This window comes from Sminthopsis crassicaudata, chromosome 2 (genome assembly GCF_048593235.1).
Source record: "Sminthopsis crassicaudata isolate SCR6 chromosome 2, ASM4859323v1, whole genome shotgun sequence".
NCBI lineage: Eukaryota > Metazoa > Chordata > Mammalia > Dasyuromorphia > Dasyuridae > Sminthopsis > Sminthopsis crassicaudata.
This window is the reverse complement of record NC_133618.1, coordinates 187,055,165-187,082,572: the sequence shown is the minus strand read 5'-3', so window position 1 is coordinate 187,082,572 and position 27,408 is coordinate 187,055,165. Positions and strand designations below refer to the sequence as shown.

Genomic DNA, 27,408 nt, shown 5'->3' with positions numbered 1-27,408 from the left:
ATATCCTCATCCCCAGGCATCAATTTTACCAGGGCTTTGTTTATCAAATCACTTTAGAGTCTGTATGGTTCTCTGAAGGTCAATCCCTAAAAGGATGGGACTCAAGAGAGGTGTTTTCCAGTGTCAAGGGATGGGGTTGCCAAGAGAACTGGGGACAACTGAAAAGCAAGTTGGGAGGGTGCCATAGATAAATTTCAACTACTTCACAGTTTTGTTCTGGGCTGGCCCTGGAACCAAGCATTTATGAAATGTGTGATAGATGCTGACCAAGAAAAGCATTTCATAAATATAGTTACATGTTTGTTTATTTTTTTAAAGACTCATGACATAATTTATCTTTAGCAGTACAATGTACATTTTAGTAAAGAAACTTCTATGATATTGAGGTCTATAAGATTCAGAATTGGAATGGATCATAATGATCATGTTCTCCTACATGCTAATTTTACAGAAGAGGCAGGGGAAATGAGATCCCAAGTAAGGAGAAATGGCTTTCCCAAGTTAAGTAGAAAAACTATAGACCTGTGATATCAAATATGGATCTCCTTTTACTACATTGTGTTAACTCTTCATAGAATTATAATCTGGAAACCACAAATATCTAGTGAAAACCCTATTGTTTTTACAGATGAAGAAAAGGAAGCCCAGAGAATTAGGTGACTTATTCACATCAGTAGTAAGCAGTAGAGATGAGGTTTGAGCTCAGATCCTTTGACTTCAAATTCAATGCTCTTTCTTCAGTATTAAATTGTCTTCTCCACATTCCTTCAAGGATTCTATTTGTAGAATGAATAAATGAAGACATTTCATTTATGAAATATTAAACAACTGTCTTCTTTTTCCCTGGATAATGTGCATTTTTAAAGGAATTAAAGTTTAAAGCCAAAGAATAAATCTCAAATGGTAAAATTTCAGGGAAAAGGGAATTAGGTTTGGATGAGGTATTTTGAAATTTAGGAAAGCCTTCCTGAATCTCTGATAGTCTACCTTGTCATGTGCTGCTAATTGTGCCATATTGTGTTATCCTTTCTGTTCAGCCGTCTTTTCAACTGTTTTCCCTGAAGCCCCAGCTGCTACATGTGATTTGCCAGGATTTTCTATCTTTCTCTGCTTTATTATTTCTTTTATAAGCTTGTTATGTTACATAATTGAGGAAATCCCATGAGATAAATATACAGAAAAAATCCCCTAGATGAAAATATTCACATGAAATAATAAGTTCTGAGCTTATATCTCTGGGATCTTAAGGCAGAGTTTATTGTTATGTAGGAAAATCAGATACCGAGAGGAGGCCACTTTACATAAATTTTGTGAACACAGAAATTTATAGATATAAGATGGTGTGAGACATTACTAGTTAAAGGTAGTTGGATGGCAAAGAGGATGGGGCACCGGGATTGGAGTTAGGAAGACCTGAATTAAAATCTAGTCTTAGACATTTACAAGCTGCAAGACTGTGGACAAGCCATTTAATTTGTGTTTGTCTTTGTTTTTTCTTCTGTAAAATGGGATGATAATAGAATCAAGTTATATAATTGTAAAACAGTTAGAATAATGTCTGGAACATAGTAAGCACTATGTAAATGTTAGCTATAATTATTGTTATAATTAGATATTAATGGCTTAGGAAAAGGATTATAAGCACAATACAAGGTAGCTGCAGGATTTGATAGTCAAATAAGTCGATATACTTTAAAGTTTAATTAAAATTTGGGGGGCTAAGGTAGGGGATGGAAAGGAAAGCAAAGCAAGATATTTTTCTCCTAGTCTCCATCACGCCATATCTGGAATTTTAAAATAAGTTTTGAGCATCCCATTTTAGTAAGCTGGAAGAGCAAAGTGAAGAAAACTAGAAGAAATTATGATAGTTAAGGACCTTTTAGATCATGCTATCTCTAAAGGCTAGTTGAAAGAACTTAGCTTAGAGAAGAGAAGAGAAGAGATTGCAAAGAGTATGGGCATGATTGCTGTTTTCAGGAATTTAAGGCATGCCACACAACAGAGAGATAAAAATTGTTTTGCTAAACCTCAATAAGCAGGAATTGAAGCAATGGGAGAAAGTTGCCAAAAGACAAATTTGGGCCTAAAGTAAGGAGAAATTTAAACCACACCAATATCCACCACCCCAATCACTCCCTTCACCACTACCTACACCATTAAAAACAACAACAACATTGTCAACATTGGAAACAAAGCTTCCCAACAGTTAGAGATATCTTAAAATTGACTAGATACCAGGTTTCTTTGGGGTTTAACCTGTCATTGGAAGTTTTTAAGCAAAAGCTGGATGGATCCCCATTTGTTAAATATATTGAAAAGGGAATTCTTTATGAATTGAGCCTGATGGCTTTCGATACCCCTTCTAGCTTTGAAATTCTGTATTTTGGAGATTCTGATCATGGAGATATTCAGTTGTTGTAATTCTTTAGTTATGCCTGATTTTTCATGACCCCATTAAGAGTTTTCTTGTCAAAGACATTAAAGAGGTTTTTGCCATTTCCTTTTCCAGATCATTTAATAGATGAGGAAACTGCAGCAAATAAGGTTGAGTAATTTGTCACACAGTTAGTGTTTGAGGGAAGATTTGAACTTGGGGAAATGAGTCTTCCTGACTCCAGGAAGTCACTGTTTATCTAACTACCTGATGATGGGGATAATCCAGGCCAAATGTAATGTAAGGGGGAAAAATGCTTAACAAGTCATATAATTCTAGATATGTCCCTTTCCATAAAATGATTATCCATCAGAAGTGAACATTGATGACAAAATACTGCTAATTCTTTTATACACCTTTAAAGGAACTTCTGTTAAATGGCACATAACTGATCACTGCACAAGAAAATGGCATGCTTATAAAGGCACTAACTGCAAAAATGTGAAAGAGGTAAACAGACACATTTCTAGAACTAGCTGACAATTCTGTCTTTTATTCTTTGTAGTTGTATCTGCTCATGTGGGCTATATGCTAAGGGTTAGAAAAATACTGCTAAAAGAATCATATATCTTTTAGCTCAATTTTTGAGCCATTTCCTCAAAAGATAATGGAAAAGACAGAAGAGACAATCCAAACACTAGACTCTCCAAGAAACTTAATTTTCCATGGACAAAGTTCTACATGTGTAAATTGAGGGAATATGGAAAGATTCTATAGAAAATCATGCTTCACATTTCAACAGAATTGCTTCAAAAGTGAAGGTGCTGTATGAACACTTTGAATTAGAGAAAATGTCAGTGCTCAAATTATTGTCAGGTCAAAACAGAACAGCTGGTGATGACTGATAATTATTCAAGTCGCCATACCAAAGATTTAAAGGTTATATTTCTCATGCTACTTATTAAGCTCAGTTGTGTTTTGTTTTTATTTTTCTCTCTGTCAATTAAAAAAATAAAGTCTAAATGAAAAACATATAATTGGAGAATGGAATTTTGTATTCTTATTTATCCTGTGAAGAATGAATTTACTATATGACAGAAGTACCTTTTTTCATTCAAAAGTTTTATCCTCAAAGAGTTGTATACTGATTTAAATTTTAAAAATTGAATTGCATGTTGAGTAGATTATAGTACCTTTGAAGGTTTCATTTCAGAAATTGAAGAATCCTTTTGTGAAGCGATTAATCATTCAAGTAATTTGTGTGTTTTGTAAATATTTATTTAGAATTTCAGTTTTGCTTCAATTGATATGCAACTTTTATATTCCTTAGTTAATGAGACGAAGTCAGAGATCTGTGTTGAACCTAATTTTATTTTCATTAGTTACATACATTTTTTATATTTATTTGGGGGTTTTATATAATGGACTTTCAAATATGTAGAGGTATCACTTTAGTGCCTGCTCACATCCTTTCACATAATAGCATTATTTATATAAAGAAACAATGACTTTTTCTAAATTTATTGGAGATGTTAGGAAAATTCAAACTCTTATCATAATGAGAATATTTCACTGCTTTTGCTAGCATAAAGCTTTATTTGTCTATACATCTGCTGGTAGTTATTAATTCAAGATATGAGACAAATTTCATCTGTTTAAATAATGAAGAATATACAGGTATGCACCAATTTAAGAGAATGCTTATTATTTGATGTATTGAAATACTAAAAAGAAGGATTTGATCTGATGAATGTGACTTTTGCTATAAGATACATATCCCTTAGATACCTTTATTTCTATTTTGGAAAAAATGTATTGAGAATAAATATGCAAGTTATTCCTGTGAGCTTATATTCAAGAATTAATAGATGAAGGGTGAAGCAATTTTGTACTCAGTAACATTAGATTGCATTTCTACATTTAGATTGGATATCTGAATATGCTGGAAAAGAGTGCTTCAAGGGAGAAATTCCAAAATGAAAAAAAAAAAATTGAACATTGCAAGATAAAAATGTTTGGTGGTGCTATTGGCTTAGGAATAAACTCAAGACATTGAAAAGTAAAATCCACATGATAGAAGAGAGTTTTTAGTTAGTGCAGGTGAGGGCTTCTGATCCTTCTTAAAACAAATCATACTTATTTCTATGATATCTGAAGGCCAGCTTTTCCTAACAGTACATTTCAATAGCAGTCACTGCTCCATTCCATTACAGCAAAGATCTCTGATAAGTGACTAGTTGTTAATCTGATAAATTAAGACTCACTAATGTGTTAAAGGTTATTAATGAATGGCCTTCCTGGGTAGTGCATATATACTTTAGAAGAGGTTTTATGGAGACTATGCTTTCATGTAAAGAATAGATTATTAGTAAAAATTTAAGGGAAAACAATCAGAACAGTGTGGAAGATATTTCTGGGTAGTCAACTCTTGAGTATCAGGATCATATTACATTATGTAGACAGCTGTCTTCTGCAGTTCACCCTTCCTGCACAAATATGGGCTCATCTTGGCCCAGGAACCATCTTAGCCACTAGATGTGTTTCTTGAACTTCAGAACTGAGCTTCAGAACTTCAGAACACAGTGTGACTATGACTTTGGAGTAGGCAAATTTGAATTTGAACTTTAATTCTTGGAAAGATTTTTATCTTATAACTTATTAAAACTGATGGGTACTGAGGCTGTCTGGGGTTCATCAGTCCTATAGCTTTAACTAAATGTTATGATAACATTCTGTTAGACAGAATATTCTTAGTCATGGAGTGAAAATACATGCATGTCAGGGGAAGTAGTCTCTTCAAGTTTGGATATGTTAATCTTCACCTGAATTCCTTTTATTAAAAATAGACCTTTTCTTTTGTTAGTTTTCACCCAGGGCTTTATGCACTGATACATGGTCTATTTTAAGTTACATTTTTTTTGTGTATGGATTGTACCCTTGTGGTAGATATAAGATACAAAGCAGTCAGGGATCATGTCTTAAATACTTATTAGCTTTGTAATCTCAGGCAAGTCAGTTAACCTTATTGGGCACGTTTCCTTATCTATATAATTTTAGATGGTCAAAGCTAATGGCATCTAACTTTGATTATATGCATATAAGTCTGAAATTTGCAAGATGAGTGTTACTGATAATTGGATTGCATTTACAGACTGAACAGAGAAAGAGGGAAGAAGGGCATGAGGGAGAAAAAGAGAGAGAGAGTAAGAAACAGAAGAAAAACAGAAAGAGACACACAGAGAGAAAGAGTGTTAGAATTACAAGTTTTTCATATAGGTAGATTGGAAGTGATAAGCCTTTGAACTGGACAGATTCTGACTTTGACTTTCATATGTTTTTGTTTTTGACTTTTACACAAGGCAGACCTGTTTTTCCTTTTACTTCTGCTCAATCAGAAGTCTCAGATTTAATCTAAAGTCCTAATAGAGATGACAATGTACTGAAATGCTATGCCTAACTAGTGATCATCTTATTCAACTCCTTCATATGATAGATGAAGAAACTGAGGCCAAGAGAAGTTAAATGACTTGCCGAAGACCATATGGATGATGAAAAGCAGAGTGGAGATTTGACCAACTCTGATGCTCTGTTTCATCAAACATCAATCTGTGTATGATGATGATGAGCTAAAAAGATTCTTTGCTCAAATTAGATCATTAAATAGAATAAAAGAAATATTTCTAAATTTTCATTTATTACTGTGTTGATTATTATACTGAAATGAAAATATTAAATGAAATTATTAAAATGAAATCACTAAAATAGGATAAACACAAAATTTCTCTGACACTACCTGGACACATATCATAAATCTAGAATTAGAATTTAATTCAAACTCCTCATTTTACATATGAGGAAACTTTGGTTAAGTGATTTAGCTAAGATCATTAAGGGAGTAAATGCCTGAGAGAGAATTTTAATTCAAAGTTGTTGATTCCAGGGGCAGTGACCTTTCCATCATTTGCAATTATATAAAAGCAACAACATACTGTATCATGTCCCCAGCCCCCAATTAAAGTGCTTTTTCTTTTACAGATCTCAATCATTGCTGTCTTCTTATGGAGAAGCAAGGAGAGAACGTTTTCTTAATGAACTAAGTTTCATAGAAGAAGATGTGCGTCTGGCTCGATCTCTTGCTAGAGAAAAATTGGATAAATATTCAATTCAAGAGATGGTAAAAACACTCTAAATTTCCTTCTACAAGTATAAAGGAAATAGCCATTGATGTACTACTTTTGTGATTTTATCTTGGAAATTAAAAATTCAAATCAGAGACCATTTACAATTTTCTGCTGACTTGTCTTTGTTTCTTGGTTAACAGGTGAAAGATAAGATGGCCTGGGAAAGACATGCATGTGAGGAAAGGATAAGTCGAGCTCCAGAGATTCTGGTGCGGCTTAGGTCCCACACTGTCTGGGAAAAGATGAATGTGAAACTTTGCTTCACTGTACAAGGATTTCCTACTCCTGTGGTACAATGGTCAGTATTTTATTTTATACTTTTACATTCCATTGATTCAAAAAGGGTATTAATGGTTTTTCCTTAAGGGATCATGTCTGTCTGCTCAAAGGGTGATCAGACAGGAGATAGAGCATAAACTTGACTTCTAACCATTTTCCCATTCTCCTCCTGAAATGAAATTCCCACCATAAAGGGTTTCATGCAACTGTGGACACAGGATATATTTTTCAAAGCTCCCAATACACTAATTCTAAATAAGTGCTAACATTTTTATTCTAGTGCAACTCTATTAAATGATTCCCTACAGGGTCATCCACTTAAGAACAGGCTCTTATAAGTGACAAGCATCTAAATGAGTGGACTTTTAGCAGGCTGGCATTTATATGGTGAATGATTCCATTATCCAAGTCTTTAGACACCATGGGATTAATTCTGTTGGACCACATAGTGTGTGGCAGTAAACTTTCAACAGTAACCAGAATGCTCAGGGAATGGATTGTTTTGATCATGAGTTAACTTCAAAATTTTTAATTGAAAGCTTTTGTTTCTATAACTACTTCTCTTCTGTTCCTAGAGAGCCATTTCTTATAACAGAATAAAAAAAATGTTCAGTGGAACTAAATAATGTCAACCAAGTATGGTGTTAAATGCAGTGTTCTATACCCATGGTCCCCCATTCCCATTCCCATATATCTACTTTGGAGACAAATTTGAGTAGTATATGAATTTTCTTTTAAATGAAATGTTTTTTTGTATTCTATAATCTGTTTTAAGGTATCAAACTTTTATGTGTCATATTTTTGCTATCCCCCCCAAAAATGTATTGTCACTTTCCTTTATTAGTAAACAGAATACATTCAAAAACACATATTCCACACTGTACCACAACATGGAGGCAGCACCACATTGACATAATGGACTAGAGGTTGGGATGATTTGGGTTTATATTTTGTCTCTGACCCTGTTCAATCCCCTTAATCTCTATATGTCTCAGGTGTCTTTACTACCTGTGTCATAACTGTTAAATCACTGCTAATTGAAAACGGGATCTGTAGTAGAGAATGGAGTTCCTAAACTGGGATATCCCTACATAATGACAAATACTTACATTTATTAATGTTGTAATTGTCTAGTGTTCAGTATGCCAAACATCTAATATTATTGCATCACACTGGAGGATTGAATGTATGGGATCATACTATACATATTCAATTGACCAGAGCATTTTCTCCTTCCTCTTTCTAGTTAATTAAGATTTAATGTAACATACTATATATCCTATGCTCCTTTGAGAAAATTTACAAGTAGGCTGATTATCCTTGCGTAAGTATAAGCATGAAGAGATTTTTAGGAATATCAAAGCTATTAGAATATTGATTCTGACTTTAAGTTAAGTTAGATAAAAATATTTCTACATGAAGGGAGAGAAAAATTTGATATTATTCTCTTTCATTTTAAGGTATTAAAATCTGAAAATTTCACAAATGGGTTTCTTGCTTATTTGAAATGAATGTGACTTCTAATTTGCAAGGCTATTATACATTTCTGTTATCATTAGATTCTAATGTGTATTGTGATTTTAATTACTCTGGATTAACCTTTGTAATTTTTATACATTTAGAGATATAGGTCTGATTGACCCATTTGCAAATAGACACTGCTAGGCTTCCTGAACCAGATATTATACACACATGCAAATGTTTACATGTATATATAACATATATGCCTGTACTAAGTATATATATTATATGCATATTAAATGAAATGCAATATGTAGGTATATATGCCTATGTCTTGAAGCGTTTAAGAGATTAGATGACTTCATTTTATAGATGAAGAATTTGACCCAAAGAAAAGGGAAATAACTTCCTACATTTAGCCAATGACAAAATTGGAACTGAAACCTATGTTCTCTGACTAGTGCTTTCCTCAATACATATCTCACAGATATATTGAATACATGTAGAAAAACATATATACAATATAATACATTTGTATGTATAAGTTTATATAGATATGCATGTATCTTATTCACACAATGTAGGATCATAAATCTAGAAGTGGAAGGGAAATCAGAGATCACTGAAAGTCTAACCACCTTGTTTTATAGATGAGGGAATTTAGTATATGAAAGGTTATTGGCTTGTCCAGTTTCACATATTTAGTAATGTCTGAGTGATTTGAATTATGTCTTCTTGACTTTAAGTGCAGTGCTCTACCTTGCCAGTTAGCTAAACCTGTCTCCTTCTCTCCCTACGTGCATATAAATGTGCACACATCTATATACACATGACATATATGTTATATATGTTATATGCATGCATACACATATGCATGCATAGATATATGTACATACATATATTTCACAAAAAATAAGAAGAATTAGGCATTACATATGTGGCATATATCTGAGTAGATCCAATAACTATATCACTCTTAGATCTGTATTTCAAATCTAATTCTCATATAGTTGAAAATAAGAAACAGAACATGGCTAGGAAATATCAATAATTTTTGGTATTTATTAGTTCTTCCAAGAAGATATATACATTTTGGAACATAATCATTTAGGAGGGATTTATATATGAGAGACTGTGAATTTGCTATTTTAGTTGGTAATATTCATATGGAGTCAGATTCTTTATCTGTAAAATGAGGGAATTTAATCTCTATCATATATGCATATATGTGTATTGAACCCTTCAAGAGATGAACTCTCTGGGCTCAATTTCCTCATCTGTTAAATGAGTGATGGACTAGATGATTTTTTAGTCTCTTCTAGTTCTGAGTGTATGATTGGGTGAAGAAATAGTGATCTAAATGTTCCTTAGGTTCTATGTTGCTATAAATAGGATTATTCAGTTACATACTTCTGTGAATTTGTCATTTTAAATGTGGCAACACCTTTCTCCCATGAACAATACAATCCAACCATACCTTCTTATCCTATGCAATTATTATACAGATTCTTTTGTAAATCCTTCATTGAGGATGTGGTTATTTTTTCCAGTAATTTTATGGATGCCAGTGTAGGACTCAAGCTATTGGTTGGCTATTATTCACTGTTCCTGCATGACTAATCTACCTCTCATTCTAGTTATTCAAATCTCTGATCATATCTTTTATTTGATTTTTTTGTTCAAGTCATTTTTGGTAATTTATTTAATAGCCATTATGTATCTAGCCATTGCCATCTATGGGGGGTGTATGTACACACACACACACACACACACACACACACACACACACACACTCACTAAAGTCAACAAGTATTTATTTAGTACTTACTATGTTCCAGGCCAAAAAAAAAATGAAATGATCCTTACTTTCAAGCAATTTATTTAGCACAATCTGTATTAAATGGGCTTGGGGGCTGACTTAGGAACCTGGCTACTGTTTATAACATTTTTTCTCCTGAAAAATGTGACCTAACTTTCAAATCAATAGCATGGAATAAAACTCATTTGTAAATTAGGGATAATTTGCTTCGGTTAGCCAGAGGCATATTTCTTTGCTTTCAAAAATCTAACATATACTTTATGTCTAATAGTATGTTTTTATGTAGTTAAAATATGAGATATTTAAAAGATATTTACAAAATCAGCAAAGCTATAGTTATGGCAGAATCAGAAACTGAAAAGGAAAACTATGCCACTAATTTAAAAACAAATCTCTTTTCTATATTTTAGGTATAAGAATGATAGTTTGATTTGCCAAGCAAGTGAACCAGGAAAGTATAGGATTGAAAGCAACTATGGAGTACATACACTGGAGATAAATAGGTAAGGTATTCATATGAATAGTATTTTTTTTGCTTACTGCCTAACATTGGAAAACTAATAGGAAGAAATCGAAGAAATTCCAAAGCTCAAATATCCATGAGTGTTGTCCTACACATTTAAATGTGTCCAGGAGTAAGTTTAATTGATGTTTGCAGGTCCTCTTTGAATATCCCGGGTGTGAGGCCAGAGGAATGCACAATGGGCAGCTGTGTTATGACACCATTCTGTGAACAAAAGGTTTGAATAGTTTAAGTGGAGATAATGACTTTGGGATGTAATCCACTATGGATTCCTACTAGAGCTAATTTGTTTAAGTCCTGAAACATTAACTGACTCCTATGCTCTAGGAAGAGTCCATTTGAAAAATTCTAAGTGCACAAAAAATTTTATTCAGGTTTTTTAGATCAAGGAGCTTCAACAGTTGTATTTTTAAAAATTAATTTTTGCTTAAAAGCTACTGTGATCAGAGTGTCTAAAATTAAGAATCAGAAATCTATGTTTCTATTCTTGGTGTTCTGGCACTTATTTAATAGCTGTCTGAGCTTGGACTTTTCTTGTTTATTCTGTATATGGGATAACTGTATATAATATAAATATTTCCAATATTAAATTGTGAGCTTCTTAAGGGCAAAGAATGTCTTTTGCCTCTTTTTGAATCCCCGGCACTTAACAAAGTGCCTGGCACATTGTAAATATTTAATAAATATTTATTGATTGACTGACAGTCCCATTGAGACTAATCTGTGAAATGGGGATAATAATTCTTCTTTTGCCTTTCATAAAGGGTAGTTGTTGTTAGAATCAATTGATAAAGAGATAAAAACAGGTTGAAAATTATAATGCACAAAATACTTTGCAAAATTTTAAAATGGTATATAAATTCCAGCTGTTATTATTGTTATCATTTCATCTATCTGTCTATCAATCTGTATGAACAAACATACATATACAAATAAGATTTCATCATAAGTCACCTGAAAATGGTTATAAGATAACTGGATTATAGGGAGGTTCATTGAATATTTAAATAAATATGTTCAATAACTCTAAATGCTACTTTATGAAAGTCAAATGTGAGGGGATCAAATCAATATATCCTGAGAATGTTTTTAATCCTCTAAAGCATTCAAGTTCAAGCTTAAAAATAAAGTTTTCCCAAATAATTTTTTAAAAAATCTTTGTAGGAATTAGCATTTCTTTACATTGATTCTTTCCTCCAAGATTCACTCCATCTATCTCTTTATTTAACTCCCTTCTAATGTATTTGCCAAAGAATGTTAGCTAATATAACAGTACATCATATCTTTATCACTCTGCTAGACTATATGCCCCATAAGGGCATGAGCAAAATCTTATTCTAATTTTGTCTTTATCAAACTTCACGGCAATTCCTTGGCCACATTAGGAGCTTAATGCTTGTCAAATAGAACAGAAATTGTCAACTTGTGCTCTGGAGGATAGTCTATCATTCTTATTCTATCCTCCTTACTCTTCTGGCACTCTAACTCTCTTATTCTCTTGCCATCTTTCTATTTTTTCCCTACCTTTTTCTGTCTCATTCATTCCTAAGTTGTTGTAGCCTTTTTACTCCCCATTGGAGAGTAAACTAAATCTCAACCAAATACCTGCCCATGGGAGCAGGGTTGGTTGAAAACAAAAACAAAATATCCAGTGTCAGGATCTGAGTATAAATCCATCCTCCTGTAACTAATAATCTGTTTGATTAATCATGGGTTGCTTTTGGGTTATGCTTTCAGTGATCATTAGCGTGCCTTCTGACTTCATTCACATGCTTTTTTCAGTATAGTACATGAGTTGCTGTCCAGCAGTTCGGAGCTCAAGTAGAAAGGGGGAGGTGGGAGAGTGGAAACTATAGGAGAAAAAAACACTTTTCTCAATGTGGCAAAGGAAAAAAGAGTGCCTAAGGCACCTTTTGTATCTATTAGCTAGTGATTCCATTGTCCCATTAAGATGAAACCTAAGTTGAAAATATCCAACATCTTTTGAGGATGGATGTGTGTGTGGAATAAACTCATTTTCTGTTTTTAGAAAAAATCCTTTCTTGTTGAGGGTTACATGACCCATTTCTTTTCAGAATTATGCAAGGCAACTTGTGTCTCTTTTTATGTAAGTAGTAAAAAAAAGTTCTTCCTTTTATATAACAATATGGTACAATAGGAAGGAAGAGTGCTATACTTAGAATCAGAAAATCTGTATTCAAACCCTGCTTCTGACTGTTAGTGCCTATATGATCTTAAACAAGTCACTCTTTCAGCCTCAGTTTCCTTGCTGCCAGAACTAACAGCCATTCTTTTCAGTTAAAAAAATTAATACTTCTAACAAACATAAATAATCAAACAAAATGCAGTGAATTTTCTTATGAAACATTAAAATTTGATGTCTATTTTTATTTTAAAAAATAATACACTTTTTTACAAAATAATAAAAAAATAACTTCTTTATTCCAAATTCATGTCTGAATTTCTTATGTAAAATTGAGTAATATTATATTATGGATGAAATTATTCATTTTTCAGATATGCTTCAAAATGCTGTATATAGACAACAAAAATCTTCATTGTAATATTAGACTTAGTGGCTAAACAAATATTTATCTAAAGATATCTGAAACTCCATAAAGCAACTTTGTGCTTTGTGTTCTGTCTTCAAAATTAATAAACATTTTGTAGCTCTCAGCATATGATATGATAATATTTTTTAGAAATAGAATCACTGTGAATATCACTAGTTCTTGGGCTCTTCTCAGCTGTTCATACCAAACTACTGAGCTGTAGTCTATTTGATCTATGACCATTTTTTATGGCTTGGAATGTGTTGGCTCCCATTACCTACTAGTGAGGGAATTAATTTTTCCTTCTGATGCAAGTGTGACATTTATTCCTATGAATGTCCTTTGGCTGTGGTAGAAAAATTCTTGGAGTGCCGAAAAGGAAGCATAATCACATGCATTTAATATTGTAATTGACACTATTTTATATGCTCTTGTGTTTTTTCTCTTGGGGCTCATAAAGTTATTCCCAATCTTAAAAGAATTTTTATTTGTTGTCATGTTTTTATGAAGTCTTTAGTACAAATAGTTTAATACTTTCCAGTGATAACTTCCCACTTTACAAATGTAGAGTAGCTTTGGTTAATATTGTTATACTTCATATTTAACCATTAATATTAAAATGTTCATTTTAGCCAAAATTTTAAATCTTTAGCATGACATAATATGACACAGTTCAAAATCTAAGAAGACTAAGTCTTATTCTATTTCTAAATCATTAACTTTTACTTTTTTCAAATCTCTTCATAATATAGCTTCCTAAATTTAACATAGGTATAATAATTAATACCAATTTATCTCATTGAGTTGATTGTAAGCCTCTTAGCTACAATGCTGGCATTTTAAAGGAGCCTCAAATAAATATGCACAAATAGAGACCAAAGAACCTTTTCTGGGAATTTGTCCAAATGGAAAGAAACCAATTGCTTAATCAGTCAATTGAGAATTCTCACATGATTGGGCAAGGACCAATGACAGGGACAGGGATATAGACCAGACCTGTGATTATATAGTATATTGCTATTGGTAGATAGAGGAAACTTCTTCTACCAGTGCAAGTTGACACTATCTCTGCAAATTAGAGTCTTATAGAATTGCCTGAAGCATCGACAGGTTGTGACTTTCTCACTTTAAAGGTTAAAAAAAAGTTGAATCTGGGTTTTCTTGCATCAAATCCATTTTCATCTATTATGGTCTAAAATAAGGGCTATACCAAAATTCTGAGGGTCAAATGCTTTTCTGGAAGCATAAATGATGCCCAAACAGACCCTATTTTGCAGAATAGATTATGGAAGTGAGGGGGGAAAGGGGAAATATAAAATATCAAAGGAAGCTTCTGTGGGAATGAACCTTCCTTCTTAAAGTGTATTAAACAAAAATTTCAAGTGGGGAAATTCTTTTGTGATGTGACTTCTTTTGCAAAAGTGAAAACACATTTTCTTTCCAAGGCACTCTATCCTCTTTCAGACCTTTCTATTGTTGGCTATTATAGTAATGTTCCATTAGGAATGTAGCAACAACTCATGTTCTGTACCTTTTCTTACCTAAATTTTCCCTACTCTCTCTCCTTCCTTGAATCTTTGTTTGTTTGAAAGGAAATCACATTTTATTCAATACAGAAAGCAATAATATAGTTTCCATTTCTTAATTTAACACCCCCCCCCACCAGAGAATGACTCTTAAATGTGTAGAATTAGTCATTTAGTAGCCATAGACTGTTTTTGGAGATGGACCAATCCTTATGAATACCATATTCGTCCTCCTCCATATTTCATGAGTCTTTTCGTTTCTTGATGCTTTAATCTCAGGTCAATCTTTTCAGTTTCTACTTGAAGGATTACTATTGATGTTTCATTATTCTTTTCTGGAAGCCTTACCTAAAGATTATCCACTTCATTATTCCCATTGTTTCAGCCCATTGGCTCATTAGTATTATTCCTTCAGGGCTTTGCTTTCTACACTGGGGTAGGAGTGCTAATTGAGAACTAAAACAAACTAATCAGTGCTAATTTTTAGCTAGCTAATAGGTCATTTTTATTCCTGGCAATTTAATTCCTTAACCTTATTAAAAATGAAAGTGTTTCCTGATGGCAACTCTAAAGTTATGGATTTGATTCTCCAAGATTGGTTGTGTACACTTATCTGATGCAAAAATATAAATGAGACAGTTCTTGTCTTCAAGAAGCTTGTATTCTGATGGGGAGAAGGTTGTAGAAAGAGGAAATCTATATACATACAAGTAGATATAAAAATAAGTTTATATAAAAAAAAATCTGTTGGTTTAGCACCTGTATTACTCCTTTTTTGAGCTCTTTTTCTCAACCCCAATGAAGAATAGTGAGAATACAATGTTCAAGCCTTAGAACTCTTAAAAGAGTAACTTGTTTGTTTGGACATTGCAGTGAAAGCTGAGGAAAAAGCCCTTATTCATTTTACTCCTATAGCTTCTTTGGTGATAAAAAAGGGAAAAAACAGTCAGATGATACCAGGATCATTGAATGAAGAGCTTGAAGAAAATTTAGACACCAGTTAACCGAAGTCCTTCATTTTACATTTTGGGAAACTGAGGACTAGAGTGAGGAACGTCCTTGCTCAAGATCCTAGTGATAGGCAGTAGCAGCATTAGTTACCTTTCTGAACTTTTCAGGTGTTGAGCAGAGAATTTCTTCTACTCTAATCTTACACTTCTTTGAGGATGTGTGTCATAAGTAGAAGCTGAAATTAGCCAGTTGTTTCATATAAAAATGACAACAGTAATAATAGTATACTTTTACACAATAATTGGATGATATTAGATGATAGATATCACTTTAAGGTTTATAAAATACTTTGCATTATATTATCTCATAATTGATCCTTCTAAGACCTTGTCAGGTTGGTACTATTCACTAGCCTGCCATTTTACAGATAGGAGAAGTGAATCTGAGATAGTTTAAGTAATTTGTCCAGGTACATAAAACTGGTATTTAGGGACAATATGAGCTCAAGCTCTCATGTTTGCAACTGCTCTATTCTACTCTCCTTCACTTAAATATAATTACCTTGCATGTCATGGCAACACCTCCCTAATGTTCTGGTCCTTTTTGAAAATGAAGGATAAACTACCACAATCTACATATCAAACTACCTTTAATACTTTATTTTTGTAGAGTGCTTTAATGGTACCAGTAGTTATTTCAATTATAGAAACTTTTGGGTAAAAAAAAAAGTGCTTTAGATACATTATTATCTCATTTAATCTGGACAAGTATATAGAGATATCACTATCCTTATTTTACAGGTAAGAAACCTGAGGCTCATTAAGTTTAAGTACATTACTTACATCCATAGTTAGAGGTAAGATCTGAACCAAGGTTTTTCTAGCTCCAAGTAAAAAATTCTAAACAATACCTCATACTATCATTGAAATTAGGATTTGGATTCAGAAAGAACTGAGTTAAAAACCTCCCTCATACACTTACCAACTGTGTGTCCCTGTGCAAAGACATTTAACTTCTCTTAGAGTTATTTGCCTTATTAATTGTTAAATGAAAATGAAAATAGTACCCACCTTAGAGAATTGTTGTGAGGATTAAATGAGAAACATAGTATTCTATGTGTGGAATTTTAGCTTTCAGAGACTTCAGCATAATTATAGCATTATAGCTTATTTTTAGTGGCGAGATACCTGTAAAATATGTATTTCTATATACACACAAATAAATATATATTTTTCAAGGTAATTGCAATTAAGTGACTTGCCTAGCATCCCACAGCTAGGAAGCCTTAAGTGTCTAAAGCCAAATTTGAACTCAGGTTCTCCTGGCTCTAGGACCAGTGTTTTATCCACTGGTCTATCTAGTTGCCCCTGATATCTGAAAATTGAAATTTAAACTTCTCTATAATGAGGAATTCCTTTTAATAAGTCATAAAGTTTATGACAGAGGCAATGTACCATAATGGATAGAGAACCAGCTTCAGAATCAGGAATATCTGAGTTTAAGTTCTCCCCCTGACATGTACTGGCTTTCTTATCCCAAGTCATTTGGATAGGTGGCTCTATGATATGTAGCTCTAAGACTTTAAGATGAAGAAAAGGTAATAATCTATGTTAATAGGAGGAGGATAGAAAATATCTTTTGTCTCTTTGACTCTCCAATGCTTAGCAAAAGTGTCTAGTACATAGTAGGTAAATGTTTATTGATGATGATGATGATGATCCCTTTAGCAGTGAATTCAGAACTCTAGTCCCAAGAGACTAGAGTCTCTTAGAATATGTAAGTCTCTTGGAATATATAAGTCCCTTGGAATAAGAGCTATTTGTTATTAATATACAATGAATATTGATAAGTTCTCTCTCTTCGAAGCTCATTCCATCTAAGGATGCTGCTGTTTCTAGATTCTGGTGGCTATTATGTACTGATCCTTCCTTCTCAATGAGTACAGTTCCTAACTCAGTCTTCTTTGACTCAAATAGAGGATTTTGAAATGTATTATGGCTTCTCTCAGACATCCTGGCTTCCTAATTTATCATCTTCTTCAGTTCATATGAATTTCATGCTGACTCTTTTTCAACCAGGGTTGTTTATACCTTTGACCTCAGCATCACTCAAAAGTATTCCAGCTTCACCTGCCTGAAATCTGTTATTATTCTTTTGAACTTTTACCTTTCTTATTTTGATTTTTCTTTTTGCCTCCTCCCTCTAGAATCCATTGCTCACCATAATTTTAAATCATTCAATCCATTTGCCTTACAAGATCCATAGTCTCTGTTTATGCCTCATTTTCCACTCTAAAATTTTGATACAAGAGTTAATAAATTCAACTCCTTACTGTCAAATTCTATAACTGTCTGCTTCTGTGGATAATAACTCTTTTTTCATCTTTGTATTCCTCTCTGTCCTTTAAAGCCCAACTCATTTCACTTCCACTATGAAGCTTCCCCTCTTTCCCTCTATCCTCTACCTTCCCTCTTCGACCCACTAAAGTTTTTATTTTTGTTATGTGTTTCTATGTTGTATTGTTATCCAGTTGTCTGTAAATGTGTCTGCCCCCCTAATGAGCTATTACCTTCAAGAGCATCAAAATCACATGTTATTTAACCTTTGTATATTTATTAATCCAGAGTTCTAGCACAGAGTTCTCTTCATGGCATAATTATTTAATAAATACTTATTGAATTAGATGACCTATATCCAAATTTTACCTTTTTAACCACCTATGTGATTTTAGGCACATAACTTATCCTTCCTAACTAAAAAACAAAACAACAACAACAACAAAAAAAAACTTCTGAGTTTCATCCTACCTTAGAATCTTTGAATGCATTCATAATAAATAAGTTCTAAGATTGCTTCCATTTCAAATATCATGGAACCCAGTTATTATCACACTGGAGGACAAAGCTAACAACTGCATTGTAGTTTATTATGTAGTAATGAGAGAGCTGGCATATCATTGAGTACCTGGGGAAATGATTTTACCTGCACTATAACTAAATTAGTGGCAAAACAAAGTGCTTTCTAGCGGGGCTTGGCTGTAGTTGTACTTTGTATTGCTGCCAGTTTTCCGTCAAGGTGAACAACCAGATGATGACCTTGATTTTTAAACCTCTGTATGCTTTAGGTCCTGGTTACCTGTCATACCAAATCTCTCCCCTGAGCTTGTGGCAATTAAAGGAGAGCAGATGGCTTTCAATGACACTTCACATCTGCACTTAAACTCTATGAGAGAGGTAGGGAAGTTCTTATTAGAGGGCGCAAATCCCTGAGACTTTATTCCTCTTGTGTGCTAAGATCCCATATGCTCTTGGGTAATGGAATTTTTTTTCACTCCAAATAGAACTGTGGCAGAAATGAGTTTAATAAGACTAACATAAGGGCATCTGAATTCTTTTCTCTAGGAGCATTATGAGCTTACATGGTGTGACAAGTAGACAAGTAGAAAAAAACACTAGATGTGGAATCCAAAGACCTAGGTTCAAATTGTGGCTTGATACATACTGACTAGAAGATATTGGCTAAATCTCTTGATTACTCTGACTGTTTGTTTTCTTTTTTATAAAATGAGGAACTTGATCTGTGTGATCTTTTAAATTTCTTTAAAGCTCTGTATTATTGGTATTAGAAAATAAGAGCTGGGATGACCTCACTTTCCGCTTAGCATTCTCTTGGCAGACTGTAAACTTGAAGAATATCCCATGATAATAGAACCTACTTCAGCATGATAACTTATATTTTATGTGTAAATCATGAAAAAATATAGTGGGGAGATCTTGGATCTTTAAAACTTTAAAGCTCAATTCAAGTGCCACTTCTTTCTCTAAGAAATGCCCATTTACCTCAATTACCTTTTGCCACAGAGCTCATAAAATTTGTTCTGTGTTTCTGTAAAGCACTAGTATCAAACTCAGATAGATAGAGGAGCCACTAAGTCATACATAAGGATCCCTGTGGTCTGTATATTGACTAAGTTTTAACATGCAAGATTATCTGTTCTTTATTGTGTTTTCATTGATTTTAATGTAGTTTAGGCTCTACTCAGAAGTGTTAGAGGCTGCATGGTGCAAATAGAAATTGTGTGTGCCATCCATTTCTGCTCTAAAGGACCCATTTGGTAATATGTATGATTGTTTTTTTTTTTTTTTTTCTGGTGTCTTTCTTCCTCTTAACCTGGAAGTTCCATGAAGACAAATTATTGGCTAATCAAAAAATCATGTATTAAGTGCCTACTATGTTCCAGGAACCATGTTAGATTTGGGAATAAAAAGAAAAAAAAAAGTAAGGCAGTTCCTGTCCTCATGGAGTTTATGGTCTTTTTTATAATTTTTCCTTCCCCTAGCAGTTGTTTTGCTCACAGTAATCACTTAGATGTTTATTTGATTGCCTCAACCAATGACAAAATGAATTAGCGCCATATCCTTGAAGCAACAAGGTTACTCAACTACACTGAGGGTCACAGAGACCTCCATGGGTGAAAATTAAACCCTCACAGATTCAAGGATGCCTAAATTTGTGATGAGTCTGAATGTTCCCGAAAACATCCTGTGTGGGTGCACATTCCAATCCAGGAAATAAAGTTGCCAGAGAGGTAGATTTGAGCTAGATTCTTCCAACCCTGATCAGAGGAGGATCTTACAGAAGTCAGGAAACTAAAGTTCCCACAGACAGTACTTTAAGTCCTTTGAGATTTTAGTTATTTTACATACAGTTGCTCCTATCCATCACAAACTGGAAATGTCTGTTGATATTTGTTTTCAGGAGCACCTCAAATTTTTCAGCAGTAAGTTCAATCACAGAGCTTTAAGGCTTATTTTTTTTCCTATCACTTATAACTACATCTACCTGTATTTGTCTTCTCTAAAAACATGTTTACTTCTTTTTGTGGCATTTGATTTGGAAAGTTTGTAGCCATCCATCAATCAATAAGCATTAAATAAACATATATGATATATCAGACACATTGCTAGATGCTAGGAATATGAAGGAAAAAATGAAATAATCTTTGCTCTCAAAGATCATTCATAACATTCCAAGATAAATCCTTTAGAGAGGCACAAAGCAAGGTATTATTTGAAATCTATGAAGGTCATTAGAGACCACATGCATAAAGGAAGGCTTCTATTGGGGAAGAGACATGTACATATGTCAGTACACAGAAAATCATGCAAAGCAAATAAAAGATAACTTTTTGACAGAGTAGCTGTCAGGTTCAGCAAGGGGTTTATATAGAATGCAGTACTTGAGATACTATAGTAAGTTATCCAGGTTTTCCTTTTTTGTAACTATTGATCATGAAAGGCTATGCAATGGTGATCAAAAAAGATCTTTATAAACTATAAAAACTTTAAATAATTGTAAGTTATTATTACTAGTGATAAAATGGAAAAAACCTTAAACAAAGCTATTTACCGAATTCACTACTATATACATGCAAACATGGTTATAACCTTAATGAGTTATTGCTCCATTTTAAGATGTCCTTGGCCTAGTTGTAAGTGATTTCTATGCTATGTCAAGTTTTTATGTACTTAATACACTATGAGACTACTAGTACGAAATTCTTGAAGATAGTTCTACCTACAAATTTTCTCAGCTTTCATAAATCAGCACAATCCTTCAACATCAGAAATAAATGTGGTATCAACAACGGAAATGAAATTAATAAAGAGACATTACCATCTGCTTTTTCACTCACCTTAAGGAACAAAGACTTTTTCATATGACTTTTAGCTGAAATCTGCTATATATGTCGCCTTTCTCCATTACAACATTAGGTTTTTGAAAGCAGGAATAGTCTTGAACTTGCTATCTATGTATCCAGATCTTAGTACAATGTTTTGTAGTTAGTAAGGATTTAATAAATATTTTCATTCATTTAATGCATAGTCAAGAGTCAACAAATGGACTTGGAATTTGGAAAGCTTGATTTAAATCCTGTCTAAGATACTTACTACTTGTGTAATTCTATACAATTCAGCAGTCAATATTTGCTAAGCACTCTACTTTGTGCTGGGGATGCAAAGAAATGCAAAAGTATAGTCCCTGCCCTCAAGAAGTTCACATTCCAAATGGAGAGACAATCATTCATTTCATTTTCATTAATCCATAGTCAGCCTACAGTCTGAAATAAGCAGTCTAAAATATAGGGGGGGAAAGGCTAGAACATAATCTGGATTTTTCTTTTAGATTTAACAAACTATGTAGCTATCTTTATTTGTCATACTACTGGGCAAGATGAAAGTGTTGCCCATGCTAATTATGTGTGTGTGAATATATATGAATATATATATGTATACATGTGTATATATATATATATATATTTATATGTATGTGTGTATACACACACACACACAAATTATTATGTTGTTGTTATTGTGAGATGCCTTGTTATGTGAAAAATATACCTGACTTTTTTTCCTTGAATTGGCTTTCCAATCATCAGTATAAAAGATCTAGGTGAGATATTCTACTCTCCAAAAAAACATTTTGTTTAATAAATTCGATTCATTCATCATAAGTTGACAGGACTATGATACAGTCTAACGTTTGTTTTATTGTGATTGTTCTCTGATTTTTTCAGAGCAAATTTTGATGACACCGCAACTTACTCAGCTGTGGCAACCAATGTCCATGGGCAAGTCTCTACAAATGCTGCTGTGGTTGTTAAGAGTAAGTATTGAAGTGGGAAGAAACATGCTTTTTCCATCCCTCTTTCCTGTTTGTTTTTGACAGTCTCCATTGAATTGTTTTGCAGGGTTCCGAGGAGAAGAAGAACCATACCATTCTGTGGGACTCCCCATTGGGTGTAAGTATTTTATTTTCCCTTTTTGGTGAAGGTTTTAAATGTTGTATAGAAATAATTATTTCACAAGTCAATGTTTTATCTGATATCTGATATTTCTAAAGTTTTTCAAGGATGGCTTTCATACAGTCCAAGATTCAATTAGCTTTTCTTCCAATTGTGTGAGAGACTGGATTAAATGATTCTTAAAAATATGATAAAAATCCCTATAAACAAAAGGATTCGTATTACTATATATTTAAATTGAAATCTCTTTTCAATATGTTTGATAGGGTAGACCAGTACTGTTATGAATGAATTAAAAAATTATGAGGTATTTATAATGTGCCAAAGTTTATACTAAGTGCTGGAGGTAGAAATACAAAAAAAAAACAAAAAAAACTTGATGGTCCCTGATCTCAAATACTTTTAAATAGGGGAAAGCAGCATATATAGGAGGACCAGATGGAGGTATTTTTCTTGATTTGCTATTCAAAGTCATCCCTTGGATTTTGTTAGTCTACAGGGGCTAAGAAGTTAGGTTGGGTCAATCTTGTTCTTAGCAACATCCCATGAATAGCTTCCCCACATTAGTCCATGAAATTTGAACCATCATTTTTCTAACAGTGATTTTTTTGAATTGTTAAGGTTACCTATAGCATAGTGGGGAAATGTCTAGGAAATGTCTAAAGATCAATACTAGCATAAATGAATAGAGTGAGAGATCACTCATAAACTGTGTACAATTTAGCCTCTAAATGAAAATGTTTATATTTGCTTAAAATGATTTTTTGACTTTATCCAAATTTCACAGTTTGGATATTACAAACCAAAGGTCTATATGGGAAGAGCCTGAAGTAAAATATCTTGTACTTTCACAGAATACATCAGTAGCAATTACACTTAAGCCAAAAAAAAATCAGTAAAAATTATCCATTATAGCTGCTATATAGATTTTGCACGTTGTCAGTTCTAAATCATATGGATGAATTACCAGTGGCTTATCATAGTGGTTAGTGGACTAGACTTAGAGTTAGGAAGACCTGTATTTAAATCTTGCCTCAGACATTTACTGATCTTATAATCTTTGACAATTCATTTAAGCTCTCAGTGCCTCTATTTCCTTGTCAATACAATGATAGGGTTGGACTCAATGGCCTTTAAGATCCCTTTTAAATTATTATACCATTATCCTATAACTTATAATCCTATGGTCTTTTATGTCCTCCTGTAGGTTTTTAGGCTGTCAACTCATAAACTTTCCTGATATTCATATAGCAGTTTTTTGGTTCTCAAATACTTAACATAGATGTGGAAATGGTGAGTGAGCAAATGTTTGAATATGTCTTAGGGTATCCCCTTGACTATATTCCTAGACCAAATAAAAATTAATTGATTTGAGGATTATCTTAATTGTGGGGATTATAGAGGGCCCTTAGAATTGATCTATTTTCCAAATCCTGAAAACCAAGTCCCAGAGATATTAAGTGATTTATTCAAGGTCATTTAACTAAATAGTGGCAGAATGAAGTTACCTGATTCCCAGTAAGGTTGATTTTCTATGAATTATACCAAATAACCTCTCACATGCCTTTCCCTGCTTCCATTCTTTAGAACAGGTTATTGAGGGACAATTGCTTGTTTTCTGATTCTTTGGGAAGCAGTAAAAGTGCCACTTGGACAAATGGTAGATCATTTTTTAAGTAATGAGAGTGAAATGAAATATTTTAAACTGTATAGCTTATGCCTTTTGCTTTAAAATCTGCTTGGACTGCCTCATTCTTATAGATGCCTGTTACTTTTTTTTCAGTGCCTTTATCATCTGTAATTCCGTATACCCATTTTGATGTTCAGTTTCTGGAAAAGTTTGGAGTCACCTTTAAAACAGAAGGTGAAACTGTTACTCTCAAATGCTCTCTGGTGGTTACTCCTGACCTGAAAAGACTCCAGCCCCGGGTTGAATGGTACAGAGATAGTAAGTAGCTTTACTTCGGTCTTTCTGAATTCTGTGATTTTGTTAGTGTGAGCATCTCCTTAAACAACCAACAGACATTTTCTTATTGCCAACTCTTTGGTGATAAGAAGCATCTCTGGCTTTGGCTAGGTTGACTCTCAGGTGGTAGCATATCCTAGGGTCTATTCTCAATAGCTTTCCAACTTGGTACAGTACAGTTTGCACTTCTTTGGTATAGAGAACCCAGTGTCCATTTTATCTTGAGGCATCACAGGAGGACTTTAGTAAATAGTTTTTTTTTTAAGTTGAACATGTGATCTATAGAAAGGACTTGGATAATTTCTCACTTATCTCTGAGTTCTATGCATGGAAATGAAAAATGATTCATTTTTATTGATTTTGAAGCTCCTTTATTATAACTATTTTTTCAGTTAAATATTTGACTACACCATTAGCTGAAGGCAGCCAAAGCTATGTTGAATGACTAGATAGAATTTGGCAGTAAAGTAATTCACCTTGAAAGTTATCCAAAGAAATTGTTGACAGATTAACTTTGGGGATTCTGAATTTAGATAGGTTCCCAGAAAGAAATTTCTGTTGCTACTTAAGAAGAATATCTCCCTAACAGCCACCTTGAGTCAAAATAATGTCAATAGTACTGTTGTTTTCCTGGAATAGTAGGAGGAAATATATGCTTTGGTTGCAGGTTTTTGAAGATCAAAACCAATCTGCCCTACTTCTGTGGTTTTCCTGAGGTGTTGCTAGATAGATGAAGAAATATTTACCATTAGCAACATTGTCTCTTGGTTATTTCTCCATCCAATTTACCAGTATTCATTATATACATACTATGTGCAAATCATTGTTCTGTGGTATGAACACAATTTCAAATATTTGGTTTTATGTACTAGATCTGGTATTTTTTTTTTGCTTATAGGTAAGTCTTATTTAGGAAATGCCTCAACTAGTATAAGTTGGCACCTGCTTGCTCTGTATATTGTAGAGAATTGCATAGAGCACTAAGAATCATCCAGGATTATATAGCTTGAATTTGTGGGAGGCAGGATTTGAACCCAAGTTCTTTTGATTTCAGTATGATTCCAATAAGAAGTACTTTAGGAATTAGAGGAAAAAAGAAAGCATTAGGACCTAGAAAGATCTAAGAAGTGTTAATGGAGAAGGAAAAATTTAAACTAGGTCATAGAAATATAAATTTAGGGCTTTGAAGAGATCTTAGAAGTCATATAGCCCAACATTCATAACAAAATTGAAGAACAGAGAAGTTTAATTACTTGACAATAGTATTCAATTGAATACTTGACAAAACATACCTGGCAAGTATTAAATGGAAAAACCAATTTTCAATCACAGATTTTAGGAATCTAAATTCAGTATTTTTTCCATTGAATTATTGGTAATGTTTTATTCAATGGGGAGAAGGGGTGTTAATCTTTATTTGGGCCTTTCCCTCAATAATGAAGCAAACTCAGGAAGAGAAAATTTAAAATAGTTTATTGTAGCAGCCAGAATAGCTAGAGTGCCAAGTCTCAAATCAGGAATTCAGCTTCACAAGTTCAGATCTGCATCAGAACACTTTCTACTTGTGTGACCCAGAGTAAATCACTTTATCTCAGCTCCTCATCTGGAAAATAAGCTGATGAAGGAAATGGTTAACTACTCCAATAACTTTGCCAGGGAAACCCCAAATGGGTTCACAAAGAGTCATATGCAACCAAAATGATTGAATTATAACAATGAAAATTCTAACATCCAAAGGAAAAGTTAATTGAATGAGGTCAAACCTCAAATTCATCTTCCATTTTCCCCTCCTGTTTTTATAGGCAGCTTTTCAAATTAACAGCAAAAACAGTTCAGATAGGTTTATGTTTCCAAAGGAGAATGGATCATTGATCTTAGTAGTTTCCTTATTGCCATGCATCATAGGGAAATGAGATTAGAGATAAAGGAGATGAATTGGAAAGCCCTTGTGATTATGTGCAGTTAGCAGGTAATGCAAGGAATGAGGGGATATGATCAAAGAACATTTGACCTCATTCAACAAACTGACCCCTGAAGACAAGAAAGCCTATATACAATAGTCATTCAGAGTAATGGAACAGATTTTAATATGAGGAAGTATTTTTTTGGGGGGGAGGAGAAACAGTATGAGCAAAGGTAAAGAGATACAAAAGTGCAAATGTTTAGGGTACCCTAATATATGGAATTTTTTTTGTTAGTATACTTATAAAGATGACAATAATTTCATATTAAATACACAAGTTGCTTGTATGAGAGGAAAATCCTCTTGGATCTCTAGCATATAATTTGATTGGAATTGGAGAAGTGAAGAAAACACAGGATTTGTTAAAATGGAATTTGGACAGGAAAAATCCCCATGATACCTAAAATGATACAGATGTCAACCTTTGAAATTTTAATTTTAGGTGTAGAGAGCCTGGACTTTAAATTCCAAGGGAATTTCATTAGTATTGATCAATTTGAGTAGAAAATCTTTATGTGAAAATTTCCTGAAGTTTAACCCTCTATTTCTGGTTATAATATTGTGATATTTCAATACAATTTGGCCACAAAAGCTGCCCATCAGACTTGGTCATAATCATAAAAAATCTAAAAAAAAATAGCTAAAAAAATCTAAAAGATTTTGCTATTTAAATGCATAGCTATAAGGACAATTGTCTGTGGTTTGTTCCTAGTCATTAACATGCAAGAGGATATTTTTACTATTTAAAATTAATAAGCTGCAAGCCACTTGATGGAAACTAAGCCCCAGAGGCAATGTCAGTCAGTTGAGTGAAATCCTTTTAAAAAGTATGGAGAAATGGACTATGCAAATTGGATATCTGATATTAAAGACACAATTTAAAATGGATCAATCCTCTGAGGCTATCATACTAAAGCAGTCACATAAGAAAAAGCTCCAACAAACTGAGTATTTACAATAAAATCACTTTTTTTTTGGTTGACTCATTTCTGATAGCTGCTGATG

At 33.3% G+C, this 27,408-nt stretch overlaps 1 protein-coding gene across 4 annotated transcripts in view; it reads left to right on the top strand.

The window, feature by feature from the left end:
- The window catches only part of MYOM2 (myomesin 2), a 168,606-nt gene that overhangs the window by 24,445 nt on the left and 116,753 nt on the right, over positions 1-27,408 (top strand). For all 4 annotated transcript variants that reach the window (XR_012486130.1, XR_012486131.1, XM_074287958.1 and 1 more), the window contains exons 4-9: positions 6,410-6,548; positions 6,696-6,853; positions 10,525-10,617; positions 22,247-22,335; positions 22,421-22,471; positions 24,258-24,422. Coding sequence is in view for 2 of the 4 variants with exons in the window: in XM_074287958.1 (XP_074144059.1) it covers positions 6,410-6,548; positions 6,696-6,853; positions 10,525-10,617; positions 22,247-22,335; positions 22,421-22,471; positions 24,258-24,422 (695 nt within the window). In the remaining 2 variants the exon portion in view is untranslated. The remainder of the gene's footprint in view (positions 1-6,409; positions 6,549-6,695; positions 6,854-10,524; positions 10,618-22,246; positions 22,336-22,420; positions 22,472-24,257; positions 24,423-27,408) is intronic.